The sequence below is a fragment of the Triticum urartu genome, chromosome 4A (genome assembly GCF_056163025.1).
Source record: "Triticum urartu cultivar PI428250 chromosome 4A, HENAU_Tu73, whole genome shotgun sequence".
NCBI classification, from domain to species: domain Eukaryota; kingdom Viridiplantae; phylum Streptophyta; class Magnoliopsida; order Poales; family Poaceae; genus Triticum; species Triticum urartu.
The window spans coordinates 2,266,796-2,284,248 of NC_141876.1; the positions used below are offsets into that span (position 1 = coordinate 2,266,796).

At 45.4% G+C, this 17,453-nt stretch overlaps 2 protein-coding genes across 2 annotated transcripts; one reads left to right on the top strand and one right to left on the bottom strand.

Moving 5' to 3' along the window:
• The first annotated feature begins 885 nt into the window (after nucleotides 1-885).
• LOC125550138 (uncharacterized) lies at nucleotides 886-3,622 on the top strand. Its single transcript, XM_048713053.2, has 2 exons — nucleotides 886-1,314; nucleotides 2,568-3,622. The coding sequence occupies exons 1-2, from the start codon at nucleotides 1,126-1,128 to the stop codon at nucleotides 3,396-3,398; spliced, it is 1,020 nt and encodes a 339-aa protein (XP_048569010.1). The 5' UTR covers nucleotides 886-1,125; the 3' UTR covers nucleotides 3,399-3,622.
• A 5,432-nt stretch (nucleotides 3,623-9,054) lies between these two features.
• Nucleotides 9,055-9,863, bottom strand: LOC147974225 (uncharacterized). Its single transcript, XM_087519420.1, has one exon. The coding sequence runs from the start codon at nucleotides 9,828-9,830 to the stop codon at nucleotides 9,462-9,464; it is 369 nt and encodes a 122-aa protein (XP_087375546.1). The 5' UTR covers nucleotides 9,831-9,863; the 3' UTR covers nucleotides 9,055-9,461.
• Between the last annotated feature and the right edge of the window lie 7,590 nt (nucleotides 9,864-17,453).

Here is a 17,453-nt window from a genome sequence, read left to right on the forward strand (position 1 = left end):
GGAGATGACCTAAGTGCACTAGTGAAGGATGGCACTAGTGAAATATGTCCGGACTATAGTGTCCAAACCGTTGTTGTCATCCAATAGGTCCCTTAAATGTACGCGGACTAGTCTCCATGTCTCAACTTGGGTACATTGATCGCAAACTTGAAAAATGTTTTACGGGTGTCTGGATATCCGCATGTCCAACCAAAAGCAGCCATGTGGGCCCCCTATCTCCTCCCGGCCACACACACACATAAAAAAAGCAACCACGTGAGCCCCGCTTTCCTTTCTCCCTCCTCCTCCTCCTCCTCCTCCTAGCCAGACAAATGAAGAATATTTTAGGATGGCTGCCTTCCCTATCTTGTCCGCGGACATGTCTTGGATGTGTCGACGGACATTTTTACGATGTACATTTGAAGGGCTTGTATTGAAGATGCCCTCATAGCTCATCTTGGAGTTGTCCGGACATATGTGGGCGGTTTAAGAGTCGGCATTGGAGATGCCCCAAGTGCACTAGTGAAGGATGGTACTAGTGTTTTGGGATTTGTGGTGCAGGCCGGCTGTTGTGTTAATTTTTGGGAGCACATGAGACATGAGGAGTGGGTTGGAAGCATAGATACATAGACTAGACAGGGCAATGCATAGTAGTAGTGGATGGTGCGTGAGATAGATATAGATAAGCGATATGCGTGAGGGTGCGTCATTGTCATGGTGCACGAGCGTGCGCGCTTGGCTCCTTCTACCTTTGCCAATTGATTGACTCGATCAAACAAACCGTCTCTGTCTCCGTCGATGGCGATGGCTGCCCCGCTCCACACGTCGAAATGGGGACGAGAAAGAAGAAGAAGAAGAAGAGAACGCGTTCCTTCCACCTTGCTTCATCTCTTTATATATATCTTTTCCTTTCTTTCTTCACCATTTAGGCGAGGTGAGGGAGCTACTTTACTAACTTCATTGTCAATAGCTAGCAGGCTCTTCTTCTTCTTCTTCTTCTTCCTCCTGCTCCTCCTCCTCCTCCTTGAGCAGGCCTCTGTTGCCATGCGTGCATGACAAATTGATTAGCTATATACTTAGTTGGTTCCCTACCCATACAGATCCATCCACCACAGACAAGATTAGGTAGGTAGATAGATAGCTAGGATGCAGCAGCAGGCAAGGGCAAGGGCAGCGGCAGCGGCAGGGGAGGACAGCAGCAGCAGCAGCCTGCACACGGTGAACGCGGCCGCCGTCGTTCTGGCCGCCGCCGCGCAGAGCAGCACCGGCCTCGGCCTGCGCCCCAACCACCATCATCTCCACGACCACGACCACGACCTCTCCGCCGCCGCTACGGTACGTCCGTCCTCCTGCTTGCTTGCTTGGGTCGATCCCTTGAGGCCTTCACGCGTGAAGGTACCCCAGCTTGGTTCCTTCATCTTAGTTTGAATTGACTACTAGTGTGCGTTAGCAAGTACGTAGTAGCAGAAGCGTCCGGTCTGGTGGGTCAGTGCCTACCATCCATCCATCTATCCATCATGTCAGCCTAACGTACGTACGGTTGTGTTGTGTGTTGGCTTGGCCTTGGCATATCTTAGCCTAGCCGCACGTGCTGAATGAATGAATGAAACTGCCTGGTTCCGGGGAGTAGTTGTAAATGTCTCATGTACCCATCCATCCATCCACAGTTTACTTTGACCTTTGATAGTACATCAAAATGTGTTGCAATCTCCATGGCGCCAAAAGTCACCCACTCTTACCTCCACCACTCATCACAAATACGCACGCATGGCAATTGGCAATGGCAATGGCAATGCCATGATGATGCCACTATGGAAATTACTTACAGGCCTCAGGTCATAGATGTTAGGCTTAGCTGCGAGGTCTGTGATATTAGACCCTGGATTATCAGCATTCCTTCATCAACTGGACATGAGTAAAGACAGATGTTGCGTAGACGATGGCTTCAGACTTACTGATGTATTCGTTTATAAGGTCTTTTGTGAATAACTAATAAAGTGGCTGCATGCATCGGCCAGATGCAGAGGCCGGAGGTCTTCCTCCTTAAAAAAAAGACAGAGAGAGAGAGCGCGCATCTTGCTCAATTCTTCACATGCATGTCTGCCAAACCAATCAACCACGTGTTTCTTTTGGGAGTGGCTGGACGTCAGTCAACTTCGGATGCAAAATCAACGGCTCCAGTCTTTTCTTTAACCTCCCGCACATCTACTTCCTTCCTGCCCTCTCCGGAACCACTCCCGACCACCGGCCATCCCTCTAGCCCCCCCCCCCCCCCCCCCACACACACAAAGCTTTTTCCCCGGCGAATCCCCACACCCCCGCCGTCCACCATTGTCCCCATCCTGAACCTTAAGAAAGACGCTGGGGTGATGACGGGGGCCCCTTCCTTCTCTCTGGCGAGGCACTTCATTCGTTCAAAAATCGGCTGACCTCGAATTCGAAAATCAGCCGACTGATATGTAGCTAAACTGGTTTTATTTTGCACCCAACTCAATAATTCATTAATTCAGTTGTTCACATTGCTTTGCCTCACGACTGAAAAAGATCAACTGTCTGACTGACAGAGATGTTTTGCTTTGCTTTTGCAGAAGAAACGGTGGTGGTCGCGGCTGTCGTCCACGCTCTGCTTCCGCCCGCACTTCCACGCCCACCCGCGCCGCGTCATCGCCGCAGCCTACGCCGACGACGGGGACACACCGCCACGCCCGCTCGCCGCAGCATCCCACACAGCATCAGCGTCGGCCTACGTGCACCAGGCCCCGCCTGCCCACCCGGTCTTCGCCTTCGCCGCGCCGCCCTCGTCGCCGGCCTCCTCGCTCTTCCAGTCGGAGGCGCCCTCACCAGTCCTCCTGGACCTCCACGGGACCGCGGGCAGCTCGCCCGGCATGTTCGCCGTGGGGCCCTACGCGCGCGGGCCGCAGCAGCTGGTGTCGCCGCCGGTGCTCTACTCCGCGCTCACCACCGAGCCCTCCACCGCGCCGCGCACGCCCCCGGCCACCACGGGGCCGTCCTCCCCCGAGGTCCCCTTCGCGCGCTTCGTCGACGACGGAGGCCACGAGCTGCTGTTCCACCACGCGGCCTACCAGCTGCGGCAGCAGGGCAGACCCCTCGTCTCGCCGGGACCGGAGCCGGGGTCCCCTTCCTCGTCGCCGCGGCTGTTCCGGAAGCTGCACCGGCGCAGCGAGCAGGGCTCGCTTCTCGACGGCCACGTCCCCGTCGCCTCCTCGTGTCAAGGCGCCGACGCCAGGGGCATAGACGATGATGATGATGAGGAGGAGGTGCCCGATAGCGCCGGGGAGTTCGTGTTCGGCAATGCCGACGGCCGTAGCGCCGCGCCGGAGGAGGAGATAGTAGAAGGCAAGAACTGGCATTTCTTCCCCATGGCCACGGGTGAGCAGCACCCTAATAAGATACTATGAGCCCAATACCTCTGCTCCGTCTCACCATCAACTAGGAAACGATTCTGACAGTGTATGTAGTTCATCAGCCTTCTTCAGCAACACAAAACAGATGTAGGAAGAAAACACAGACTGGTACCAAAGTTTCGACTACACAATTTCTGTGCATGTATGTATACAAGCTAAACTTTGATGGATAATCCTGGTCACAAGAAGCTAACTAATGTTGGTCATCCCCCTAGTGATCTAAACGCTCTTATATTTCTTTAAGGAGGAACTACTTCGGTCTATAATTGTGGTTTGTCGAATTCCCATGCACCTCTCTTCTACTCCCTCCGTTCCAAATTACTTATTGCAGAAATGAATGTATCTAGAACTAAAATACATCTAGATACATCCATACCTGCCACAAGTAATTTAGAACGGAGGGGGTATCCTGTAAGATTTAAATTTGATTAGCTCAGTTAGATTTTTGATTTGAGTCTAGCTAAAAGAATATCTACTTAAGTAGAGAAGAACCGGTCCCATCCCAGATATGTTAAAAAAAACACTAATGATCACGAAAGATGGGGAACTGGCCAGAATGAGAGCCAACACACTATCGATCAGTGGCGAATCTAAGAGGGGGTGGGGGTGTGCTTCAATCCCCGCCAAAAATTGAAAAGAAAAATATACTTGTATTCAACCTAGCCTTGTATCAAAATTTAACCTTATTTGAACTAAAAAACTGAGAGTTGATGGTTATCTTTCACACGGTTAACTTTGAGTCCCCACTCTCCTTCATTTTCTTTCAAGATTCGCCATTGCTATCGATAGCACAAAAATGGTATCCACATTCCAAAATATTACCATTCATGAAGAAGAACCGGAAGAGTGTACAGCGGTGTACTCCTTTTCTTTTTTGTAATTTTTCTTATCGTTTCGTAATTGCCTTTTCCTTTTGTAATCTAGAGTGTGGCTTTGTACTCCTTTTCCTTCCCGATGATTAAGGGTCTTCACAAGGTAGCTACTAATAAAGCTCAAAATTGATCCCATATGGCACTTTGCCTCTTTTTAAAGTTTTTTTCTTTCAATTTATCAAAATTTTATGAATTTTTAAAGTAATTGGGCAAAAAAAGGCCCACGGTCCTTATGGGTCGTGGGTCAGACCTTTTAATTAATGTGTCGTTGTAAGATGAGGCGCGCGCACTGGCACGACACAACCCGCTTATAAATGGGTTTCCGCGTGTCGTGCCATGCCAGACCTGTTTACAGGTGGGCAGTGTCATGCCCGAGCCAGGCCGGCCTGTTGGCCAGGTTTGGTCATGGATAAACACACCTCTCATATGCATGTTTGGGAATGATCATAGGAGGATATTCCTTCTACTTGGGAGTGCTCCTATTCGCCGACTTGTGCGGGAGGAAATGAGCAAACGCGCACCCACCCACACACTTTGGGTCGGCCCTTTTGCGGGTGCGGGTGTCCCTGCTTTTTTGCATTGAGTTTTTTGTTCTCTATTCGTTTTTTCAAAAAAGTATTGAATTTCTGAAAATGTTCACAAATTCAGTAATTTTTATTTTCCTATTTTGAAAAATAAAATGTTTGTAAATTTAGAAAATGTTCATACATTTAAAAAAAATCATAAATATAAAAAATGCTCGTGAACTAAAAATCTTTATGGATAAAAACAAATGAATTTCACAAAAACTTTGTATATTAAATAAAATTAGAAAATTTTCATGAGTTTCAGAAATGTACACAACTTTCGTAAATGTCCGACAACTTGAAAAATATTGATGCAGCTAAAAAAATGTTCACTAATTTCAAAAATTGTTATCGAGATTGAAAAATGTTCATGAATTTTTAAATAAGTGTTTGTGAACTAAAATAGTTTCATAAATCGAGAAAATGTTCATGAATTTCATAAAATCTTTGTCAGTTTGAAATATGTTCACGACTTTGGAAACAATATGCGTGAGTTTGGAAAAATGTTCATGAATTCAAAAAACATTTGCGAATTAAAAAGTTCACGAATTTAAAAATGTTCACAAATTAAGCGGTCACATAATTACAAAAAAAAGTCACCACTTTCACAAAGAAAATCATAAAAAATCTGATAATGTTCATTAGCACATGCGGAAAAATTAGCACATGCGGAAAAATTACATGGGGCGCAATAACTGCCGTATTTGGTCGTTCATTTGATAATGTTCTAGGCCCATGGGAAAGATATGTGTGGCGTAAACGTGCACACCGACTGGTTGATATAGTTAAATATATAAATAGGCCAAGCCGACTTCACTTGGACCAAGCCCAATAATTCTAACTTAACTATTCCGTTCATGGTTGATAGATTTAAATATCTATCAACAAAGTTTTCGTTCGTTTCGTACAATTTAATTGTGATTGATACCTTCGGACTGGAGGTGCATTTCCACCTCGAGCAAGGCGACTTGATGACAGTCCGTGCACGATAGAGTAGCTGTCAGCGTGGGAATCACCTACTCTGTGTGGGGGTCATTTTTGTTTTGGCTTTTCTAGACCGTTGGTTGGGCTGGTCACAAGTTGTGTCCTCGACTCGACTAAGCCGATAAGAAAGAGAAGAGGGAGACAACTGGCCGAGTTGGGTTGGGTTGGGTAGGGATGGGCTGGGCTGCGACGCTTGGTGTTTTAATTAATAATTATGAAAATTGAGCGGAGTACGTGAACGCATACAACATATATGTATATATTATAAGAAAGAAAAGAAGAAAATAAAGAAAGAGGTGTTTTTTAGAGGCAAGAAAGGAAAAAAAATTGGAAACATGCGTAAAACCCAAATAGGCAGGCAGAGAAGAGCCAGCTAGCTATTTACTACTCTGTCGGTCTCACAATATAAGACGTTTTTGCAAGGTAAAATTTTCAAGCTATTTTAGCTTACAAAAAATGTTTTATATTGTGAGACAGAGGGAGTATTTGGTTGTATGCATGCAAATTAATTGGTTGTAGGAATGCCCTCAAACTAGGAAGACATAATACTTAGCACGTACTTATGCGGCTGGGATTAACATAATAGTAGTTGTAATGCGGTTATGTTATCTTACGCTCTTTCTCGCTGTCCGTTGTGATTTGGGTGTTCTCGGTCGTCAGATCTCTTGGATCGATCTATCGATTCCTGGGCCAAAGAGGGTAGCTCTCCTGGAAAAAAACTTGATGTGGTCGACGGTTGGTTGTCGTTGTGTGTGTGTGCGCGCATGCACGCAGGAGAGAGAGAGAGAGAGAGAGAGAGAGAGAGAGAGAGAGAGACCTCCACAAGTTGATAGGCATTGGTTGGGTGAGAGTGGATTTTTGAAACCCGGGTGTATTGGAGGACAAAATTTACACATGTGTGATATACATTCATATAAACATGTTGATTTGTTTTCAGAATTTTTTGAAACTTCAAAATAGCATTTTGGCATAATTCAAAAAATAGGGCTCCAATGCACCCGGTTTCCAAAGTGACTTTTTGTTTGGGTGAGTTTCCTTCTTAGTTTTTCTAAGCAAAAGGGCACAACTGTTTCCCCATTTTTATGCACCTACGTGCTACGTCAGCTGCTAGAAGATGGATATATGCTTGGTACAACAAGTTTTAATTCTAGAATTACATACACATCTAAAAATCCATTGCAGATTCTTCATGTCAAACGCACAACCAACATATATCGGGTTACACACATTGGTCTATATATGTGTGTCTTCTTTTTAGTAAGTACGTATATACTTACTGGTACCAACCAATCTTTTGTTTTTGAGATAATGTGCCAACCAATCATGCATGGTGATCGTGGGCGTCTAGCTGCAGGCCAGGCGGGGCAGGTGGCTTGGGCTTGGGCTTGGGCTTGAGCTTGGGTTTGGGCTTGGGGGGCAAGGGCGCGGTGCGGCAGCGGAACATGCAGCCAACGGTTTTGAGGTCGCAGTTGGTGATGCAGAGCGGTAGGGTGGGGCACGCGATCACGCAGGGAATCATGCACTTGAATGCGCAGATCATCACCGTCGTGAAGCACCCCATCATGCACTGCATCTTCCCATCCAGCTCCGTCGAGTGCTCCATCGTCGTATTTACCGCCACCATGGCCTGAGCATGAACGGCGAGGATGTCGGCGAGGCCAGCCAGGGCGACCAGGGCGATGAGGAGGGCAGCAGAGCTAGTGGTGGTAGCCATGCTCGCTAGCCCTTATGTTGTGGTTTGTGTAGTGAGCTCTTCACTCATAATATAGTTTATATAGGGCTGGGTTTAGCGTATCAAACTCGACTTGCATTTTGTGTGTGTTCGTTCTATTGTTGCTTTTCCACACACTCGCGCGCACACACGGCATGGTGATGATTAACGTATAATATATGGATGCATCAAGTATGTGTGAACCAAGAAATATGTAGCAAATAACAGTTCGTTCGATGGACAATACTAGTGCATCTTTCTTGTTTTATAGTATACTATACTAATTGGAGATGGCATCATTGAAGCCTCTACGTTAATTCTCATCATCTTCAAAATATGTCCGTCCGATTACCCTAAGATCAGTCCGCACCCGTGGGGTGAAGTATAGTGATGTGCCTCGGTCTCTCGATCCCTGGAGGATGCCTCTTCATTGTGTCCAAGGAGCAATGCTACAGCTATGGAGGGTTTACAGGAACTTCACGGGCCAGGTTGAGGTGGCTTCTTTTGATTTGTAAATAATTAGGATGAAGTGGGACAAACCCTAAAATTCACGCGCGCGTGTGTGTGTGGTGGTGGTGGTGGGGGGTGGGGGGGGGGGGGGGGGGGGGGGTTAAGAAGAAGAAGAAGGGATCTTCTCCTTCTGATCTAGAACAGCGGACGAGTTTCACCGCAGCTACATAGCCATCCCGCTATCCATTGCAACTATAGAGAAGCTGTCTCTTCCTCTCTTTATGGAGGAACTTCCAAAACAATTCTTGCTTCATAGGCCTTCCAGATGCCCTCCTAACTACCTAGGTTTACCCTAAAAACCTATTGGAGGTTCAAGTTTAAAGCACGCATCTAAAAAAACCACGATTTCATATCCAAGTGGGGTGCTTTGTATCACCGGCTGTCCTTTTTAATAGATCTGGGGCGTTTTCAGCAAAAACAAAAACATGCATCTATAATTTCCCACTGATTTAACTTCTGGAGAAGTTTCCAAACTGTAAGCAGCTATTGATCATTTGGTTGAATGATTTACAAAAAACTCATTTGTAACACATGATTTATATTTTGCGTAAATAACTACTAGACAATAGCATGGTAAAAGTTGCATCAATCGAGTTGTGTTTACCTGTTATATCCATTTGTAGAACAGCTTGTTTGGCTTTCTTAGGTCTACCATGTTTTTATACTAGAATGGTTGTACCACACATGTTTTCTTTTTGTTTCATGGAATGGTAAACGCAGTACTCTCAATATAAGCAGAGAAGACATGATTTACCTTTTCATGACTTGTGCTTATGGGTGAGTAATCCACTCGTTCCGCATGCACTCCCGGACGATGGAAAATTGTCACAGACAGGTTTAAGTTCTGAACACCCAATGGTGCTCAGCAGATCTCCTAAATAAAAATACCACATATGCTAGTGCATATTGGTCGAATTTTTATAGGCACATCCAGTGAAAATACATATATCTAGAAACATTTGTTTTGTGAATCAAGTCTGGCTCGATGTTTTGTTATAATCGTGCAATATGGAATTCAACACGTCACTACTGCACATTACAGCAAAATACATAAAAATGAGAGAAAAGTATCAAGGATAGGTCACTTGAGTGTTGAATTACCGAAAGAAAGGTAGATATAAAATTGCATATACACATATAAAGTTTCATTGCAGATACATGTGAAACTCGCAACCCATCATTGGTCGGATTACATGAAGTTGGAAGATCAACCTAACTGGTCGGTGGGTCTAATTAACGTGCATAACACAATCACATAGTTATGATGAGTTATGGATAGAGCATATCATATCGCTCGTATGATATATTCATGTGTCTTGTTTTTAGTCGATCAATCCGTATAGCATATCACTGGTATCATGATGCATGCATGGTGATTGTCGGCGACTAGGTGGAGGTCTCGATCGGCACGGTGTTATGGCCGGGTGGGCGGGGCAGGCGGCTTGGGTGGCGCCGGTGCTGGCGGTGAGGGCGTGAAGGCGCATTTGACCATGCCCATAACGTAGGTCTGGTCGCAGGCGAACCAGCAGAGCGGCATGTCGGCGGGGGGCTTGGCCACGCACCCGAATACGCAACCCATCATCGTCGTCCAGCACCCCATCATGCACTCCATCATCCCTTCCAGCTCCGGGGCCGTCATTGGCTGCCCGGTCACCCATGCCGGCACCGAGAGTTCCGAGGTGTGAACGGGCCTCGGGTCGGCTGTGGCAGCGTGCAAGTCGGCGAGGCCGGCCAGGACGACGAGGGCGATGAGGAGGGCGGTGGAGCTGGTGGTGCTAGCCATCCTGCTGTTGTGGTTGTGGAGGTGATCGATCGATTGGTTTTGTGTGGTGAGGTGTTCACTGATAAGAGATGGTTTATAGTGGGATTTGGCAGGGCTTAGCGTGGCGTACCAAACTCGACTTGCATTTTTGGTGTGTCCTGCCGTTGCTTCTCCGCGCACGCACACACACGATACAGGTGATGATTAACCTAGGATGCATGAAATATGCGTGAACCAAGAAATATATATGTACTCACCAAATAATGTTTGTTGGACAGTACTAATTGGAGGCACCACTGGAACCTCCACGTCAATTATGACCATCTTGAAAATATCTCCGTCTGATTATCGTAAGATCAGTCCTCGGTCTCCCGCTCCCATGAGCACTCCTCTTCGTCGTGTCCAAGTTGTTCTCCCGGCAGTTAAGAAAAAAAAGTTGTTCTACTGATTCCCTCAGAAAATTGAAAGGAAAGAACAAAACGAAATCTTCTCCTCCCGAACTAGCGGCGAAGAATTTCGGCACATCTTGATAGCCATCCCGTTGTCCCCTACAGATGTAGAGAAGTCGTCTCTTCCTCTCCATGATCTCTATGTGTCGTGAAGATTGTGTGCAGCACGGCAACGGTGACCACCAATGTTTGCTTCGTCTTCAATATATGTGAAGGCATGGGAAAAAATTACAAAATGGGTGGACCATACATAACCAATAATAGAGTGTGAAGGACATAAATTGAAGATTTGACAAAAAAGAACAAATACAATAAATGTCAACTAGTGAGAGAAATATATTCCTAGGCAGCTTGCCGCTTTTCTTCTTTCACGCTCTAGAGTTTTCTAGTATTAGTTATTACCAAGGTATACATTTTTATTTTTAAATACTTATGAGTATATTCATTAGACCCATATATTATACATACTTTAAAAAAGAAATAAGCATATATAAAAATACATTATGAAACACTTAACTGGTGCAAAATATTCCTAAATGAATGTGAAATTAATATCTTGATGCCTGCCTACGTTTATAAGATTTTAGTTCGGTAAAATATTTTAGTGCAAGATTTAGACATTATGAAATTCAAAAAATACTTTAGCACTAATATATAATTTGTGTTATTGAATAAAATAACAAACAAAAGATAAACTTATTTAATATAAGTTGTATAAATGAAACAATTTTATGATTTTTATTTAGAGTTATGAATAATTAAAAATGTTTAGTATAAATTTTGCATCTAGAAGTATGCTATAAAAGAGTATCTTTCTCACTCCTATTGATTGATGAGGGCTTTTGCATGGGGAGGCACGGTGATATTCTAGGAGACTATGGAGCAGAATGCGCAACATGTCCGGCTCGCAGCTGCCTGTGTCACCAAACACTAGTTGTCGGCTAGGGTTGGGGTGTTCTATTCATTGAGGCTAAACAAGTGAACCAGCCGCGCGTGGCCGTGGCGAGACGTATTTTGGATTTGGGGTGGGGCATGGGGAGAAAAGCGGAGAAATATAAAAAATAACAATTTTTGCATAACTTATAATTCCATTTCTTTCTTTTTTCTTTTTTGGCCATGAAAATCTCAATATCAAATCAGTTGGATTCAAAATGATCATGTGCCGGACGGACCCTTCACACTCGAATGCCCACAACGCAACTGCCCCTCACCCAGAACTCAAGCCCACCAGATATGGTCACTGTCCACCGTCGTCGGCACGGACCCGCTCCTGGGGCGCGGGGCCTACCTCACGCCTTGCCATTTCCCAAACCGGTTTCCCTTTTTCTTTTCTTGCTATTTCTTTCAACTTTTTCGTCTGTTCTTTATATTTTTCTTTTCTTTTTTTCGTTTTTTATTTTTATTTTTTGTTTCCAAATTTCATCAACATTTTCTGAAATCTGGGAACATTTTTTCACATCAGTGATTTTTTTAATTCATTTTTTTCAAATCTAGCTGAACATTTTTTCAATTCAAAATTTATTAATAATATTAAAACATATATTTTTAAAATTCTGAACATTTTTCTAAATTATGGACAGTTTTTGTATAATTGAAAATTTGTTTAAATTATGAATATTTTTTCAAACCGTGAACAGTTTTTGAAATCATGAATATTTTTCAAATTCATTTTGAAATCATGAATTTTTTTGGAAATTCTTATTTTTATAAATCATGATTTTTTTTCAAATATTAAAATCGCTGTTTTATAGAATTTCTTGAACATTTTCTTAAAATTCCTGAACGTTTTTTAAAAAACTATGAATATTTTTTGAATACATGAACATTATTTTTTTATCACAAATATTTTTTGAATCCATGAGCATTGATCATTTCTTGAACATTTTTTCGAATCATAACATTTTTTTGAATTCTTGAGCAGTTTTTTCACAATTCATAACTTTCTTGAAATCCCAAATTATTTTTAAAAAGGACAAAAGATAAAAACAGGAAGGGGCTTCCCGCCCTGCACATGGGCCGGCCCTCATGGTTGCCCCATCCCCGGCGACCCGCCCTCCGCCTCCTGCACAGCACGAGGACCATCAAGACCATGAGGTAGCGAGGTGTATGTTGCCAAGAGAGGGGATCAACACGGTCTTGGTGGAGGTGCGGACGGTAAAGTGCAACAACCTGCATTACCTGGATGAGTTTTAGGGGTTGTGGAAGAAATATAACAAGTGGTTCTTTGAGATGAAAAGTGACGGTGTCCCAGACTAGGGGTACTCACCATGTCGTCTCTTGATCTATTAGATTGGGCCGAGGACCTCCGTGGCCGTATACGCATGGGCCAGTTCGGACGGCTACCGCATATAAGGAAGATTCCACAAGACTTGGCGATCAAGACAAGGACTTCTCCCCACCGGCGTATTCGACTAGGACTCTTGTTATCCTAGGCCTCCGGTGCATTATATAAACCGAGGCCAGGCTAGTCGATAGATATACAATATATACATACAATCATACCGTAGGCTAGTTTCGAGGGTTTAGCCTCCTTGATCTCGTGGTAGATCTACTCTTGTACTACCCATATCACCAATATTAATCAAGCAGGATGTAGGGTTTTACCTCCATCAAAAGGGCCCGAACCTGGGTAAAACATCGTGTTCCCTGCCTCCTGTTACCATCCGGCCTAGACGCACAGTTCGGAACCCCCTACCCGAGATCCGCCGGTTTTGACACCGACATTTGTGCTTTCATTAAGAGTTCCGTTGTGTGAACGACAAAAGGATCGATGGCTCGCCTGCAGATCAACTGCGACTTCGGCATCCTCGTCACCAGCTCGACTGGTCATCTTGGTTCGACCAAGAACTGCGCCCCGTGTTCGGATCACCATGTTCGGATGAGGGCCTTCATCAACACCAACTCCGATCTCTATCAAGATCATGGAGGAATCGTCCATGGAGCTCGGGGGCTCAACGTCAACATTGCTCTCGGGCAACTGTGCTGTTTTTCCGGACAGCGAACGCGTATCCGCCGCCACCGCCTCCTCGAGCGTCGTTTTAACGATCGCTTTGGTGAAATTGTGCGGAATCGAGTCTACAACAACCCTGGAAAATTTCGTCGAGTTCCGATGGAGGAATCTCTGGCAATCTATGACAACCGGAGCCCTGTCAAATCTGGACGGGAATCTGGATGAGTTTAGGGCGTGGTGTCCAGCTTCTAGCTCGGACGTCCTTTGAAAGATCCAACCGTTGATCGGCTGCGGAATTCCTATATCTAGCACCTCTCAAAATTTCAGCTCGATCCGACCGTCCAAACTCCGGGAACCTTCCGATTAGTGCATCACTTTTCGGATCTGTTTTCTGCGCGAAAACGAATCCGACCCGAGTTCGTCTTTTTTATGAACAGGATTTCGGACATCCCTTTTGAAGGAAGTTTTGTATGGGGTATTGTGTTTTGTTCCCGAACACATCCCACTAACTTTAAGATCTTTTGAACATGATCTTCAACATCATGCTGGTGTCAAACCAGTCCGGCAATATTACTCCACGACTGCCGATCTACGATAGACACGGCGTCACTTTGTTGAGCCGAGCTCAACTTCTTCAGATCATCATCTCGGCAAGCCGAACAAGAGTCCGGCATCGCGAAGGATAAATCATCACCAACATCGCCGCCCCACGGATTACACGGAGCGGGCATACCGGCATCGCCGCACGGTCGCTTCATCAAGCCCGCATCGACCACGTCACGACTTGCATCGACAGGGCCGCACTATTGCTTCTTCAAGCTGGTGTCCATCACGCCGACCTACTTCGACTCATCGGCTGACATCGAGGCTTCGACATCTCGGCTGGACCGGGGGCTTCGCCATCTCTTCATCAACCTACTCCGGACACTTCGGCGTCACTAGCCGACCAGCTCCGTCACGTTAGCTGGGCCGAGGGCTTTGCCTCGGCGAGTCAACCTTTACCAGCATTGTCATGCCATCGTTTTATCGCCCATCAGGCAATGGGTGTGCGGAGCGGGTCCCAATTTTAGGAATCACCTTCCTTCGGATTGCTACACCAAATAAATCAGGTGCTATTAATCCCAGTATTTTTTTGCTTGTTTGGGTTCATTTTTCCCAAGGAATTATTACTCTGATTTGTCTGTCATATGTACGCAGGTCTATCAAATGGTGGCTGCATTAACGACAGTTGCATGGTGGTTCGGTCAGTTTCCGTACATAGCCCGGCGAACGCCGCACTCGGAGCTCGGACCGACCTGCGAATTCAGGCTTTGCCACGCCTTTACCGCATCACGCCGACGCCCTGCATCGACTTGACTTCGACGCCAGGCCATATTTCTTTTATTACTCACTTTGCATAAATTATTTATTATGCAACGATTTTTTTAATTATCATTATTACTATTATCTCCGGTTTGCACTATTTTTTGTGCACAGGAAAATGATCCGGAGACTTCGGCGTCACTCTGCCGGTCTGCATTGATTGTGCTATGTCACCACTTCAGCGTGTCAAGCTCTCCGCTCCGCCACCTCGGGACCGGCTTGAGGGATGGAACCTTGCCCCGCATCAAGCTCGGACCGCGTCATCAATACCGAACACATTAACCAGCTAAGTCACTTTCATGCTCAAAGCTTTAATTTCTAACTTGCGTTCGGTTCGACCAAGTATTATACTTTTTTGAAAAAAAGTTGCTTCTAAAAAATTTCCTTGTCCAAACTTTGTTTGTGACGCATAAATTCAAATACCCTGTTTACTTGGGGGCTTCCTTTATGAAGCTTTTCCTGTTGCATATGATTATACTTGTACGACTTCGTTCCTTGTTCGTGTATTACGCCACAATATGCACCACATTGACTTAAGCGATTTGCAAGCTGGGTTGCCTCGCTCCTGTATTTACCCCTACGTTCCCGATTGTTCGGCTAGGGAGTAAAGGGAGCACCTCTGCGATTGTCACAATCGGGTCACCCGAGCCGGACCTCAGACTGGGTGAAGCCGAAAGCTAGCGCTCTTATAGTTATTCAATGATGGTCGGCACACAATGGAACTCACGAGTACAAAAAATCTATTGCACAAGTCTCATAATAACAATGAGCACCGAAGAAAGGTATCGGTGGGGGTACTATTTTCTTCGAAGATGCTTCTTACTCTTCGCAGTAATATAGCATAAGTTCCCTGAGCGCGCTTTGTCTGTTATAGCCTTATGGCCTGATTGCCTGGTTATTGGAAACACCGTCGATATTCTCGACCGATGGAGTACATAACACTTTTCAGTCCTTAACCGAAGAGGGAGAAGTCGACGGTCGGTTAAGACGCGTTTAAAGTTCGGTTGAACATAGATATGATATAAGTACTTCGGTACATGCAATCATTCTTCTACCCAGGTCACTTGGGGGCTCTTAAGTTTATTTGAGCCGTTTTATATAAGTGTTCTTCTTCTCAGTCGTTGCAAAGTTCTATTATTATTATTTATCACTCCTTTTTTCGACGCGAGTGTGTGGTCACTAGCCGGGGAGCCTAATTTCTCTCTCAAAGCCGCTAGAGTTTAGTTTGCTAAACTGGCCTAATGAGAAGTACTCTGCCCTCGGGATAGGAGGTTGAAGCCGTAGGCTGACCCGCTCGAAGTCTTGAGATAGGATGTGTCATGTTAAAGGACGACAGAAGCACTTCTTTTTTCTAAGACCAATTTTCGGATTGGCACCGAACACTTGATCTTGTTCGGACGTCATGTTTTTACTGACGTTTCTTGGTTTTCCAAGCTTTTTGGCACTTTTAAACTATTTGTGCTTTTCCAGCATTAGTCTCGCAGTGCAACGCCGGACACCTTTAGGGATTCGGCAAAAACATTCTCAGATATTGCTATATATGCATCGGTTTCGAATTGTGTCTTCGGTCAATAATTGTGTTGCCCGGCTCCTGCACTTGCTTCCTACGTTCCGTTTTGTTCGGCTAGGCGTGCAAAGGGAGAACCACTGTGATTGTGCTTCCAGCTCACATGGTTAAGCACCTTAGTGGAGAAAGCCGAAAACTGACTGTCACAATAAGCGTAAACTGGTCAGCGATCCGATGACTATGACGGGCCATTCATAACATTGGCCGAAGTGTTTACGGCTTGACCTCGACTGTCGCCGAACACTACCGGGGGCTATTAACTGGCCTCCCAAACTAAATCCTCGATATTTTGCTCTAACATTCGAACTGAGGTTTCATGATCATGCTCAGCATGACAACCCAAAGAAAGGAACCGATAGCGAGACTATTTTCTTTGAAATACATTTCTTCTGTTAAACAGTAATATAACATATCTCTCTGCGTACCTTTGTTTATAAAACCGTGTGGCCAGATTGCCTTGTTTGTCGTAAATCTTTGCCCTCATAAAGGCTTTATAAAGTAGGACAAACACTCCTCGGCTACTAGCCAAGGAGGTGGAAACCGATGGTCGGTCAACAAAGTTCTGTACAATGCGGATCCGAGCATTAATGACGTAAAGTACTTGGATACATAGAGTCATTACACATAATTTGTGATTTTACTATGGATATTGATCCTTAATTCGGCCACCCGTGCCTGCATTAAGACTCGGGGGCTACTGGGCTTCGGGCTTATTATTTACAAATATTAAAGGGGCACATCGATCCCCTGATCTGGTGTTGCCACCCGACCAGTGTCTCGGGGGCTACTGCATTGCTTGTCCAATGCAGAAAATTTTATGTGCAATATAGTTTTCGAGGAGATTTTGATCCTCAGGTTGGTCGGCCGCACCCAACCTGAGTCTCGAGGACTGAGCACGCCGCTTTTAGTGTCCCGAAGTATTCTGTCGAGCTAGGACTTGATCCTCAGGCCGGTTTTGCAAATCAACCTGAGACTCAGCGGCTACTGGGATCAGCGGTCTTACGTCATCCTTCAAGTGCATCTCAGGTTTTAGACTGATACACACCTTGAGGGCTACTGGCTATATATCTCGGCAGAGAATAAATTGCACCAATAAAAATATTCACAAAAATCGGCCCACATTCGGGGTGGTGCACCACCTCGGAAGCAGCCCGGCATAAAGCTCGGGCACTAGTGGCTGGCTCCATAGAGGGCACTCCCGGCATTAAGCTCGGCTAAACTCCTTCAACTTTTTTGAACCAAGGTGATATGACACCTCAGATATAGTCCGGCGTTGGAGCTCGGATATAGTCCGGCATTGGAGCTCGGATACAGTC

Excerpts from the sequence above, each read along its gene's own strand:
- LOC147974225 (XM_087519420.1), bottom strand. The coding sequence starts at position 9,830 with ATGGCTAGCACCACCAGCTCCACCGCCCTCCTCATCGCCCTCGTCGTC.
- LOC125550138 (XM_048713053.2), top strand. The coding sequence starts at position 1,126 with ATGCAGCAGCAGGCAAGGGCAAGGGCAGCGGCAGCGGCAGGGGAGGAC. Across the intron at positions 1,315-2,567 it reads ACCTCTCCGCCGCCGCTACG|AAGAAACGGTGGTGGTCGCG; the intron begins GTACGTCCGTCC and ends TTGCTTTTGCAG.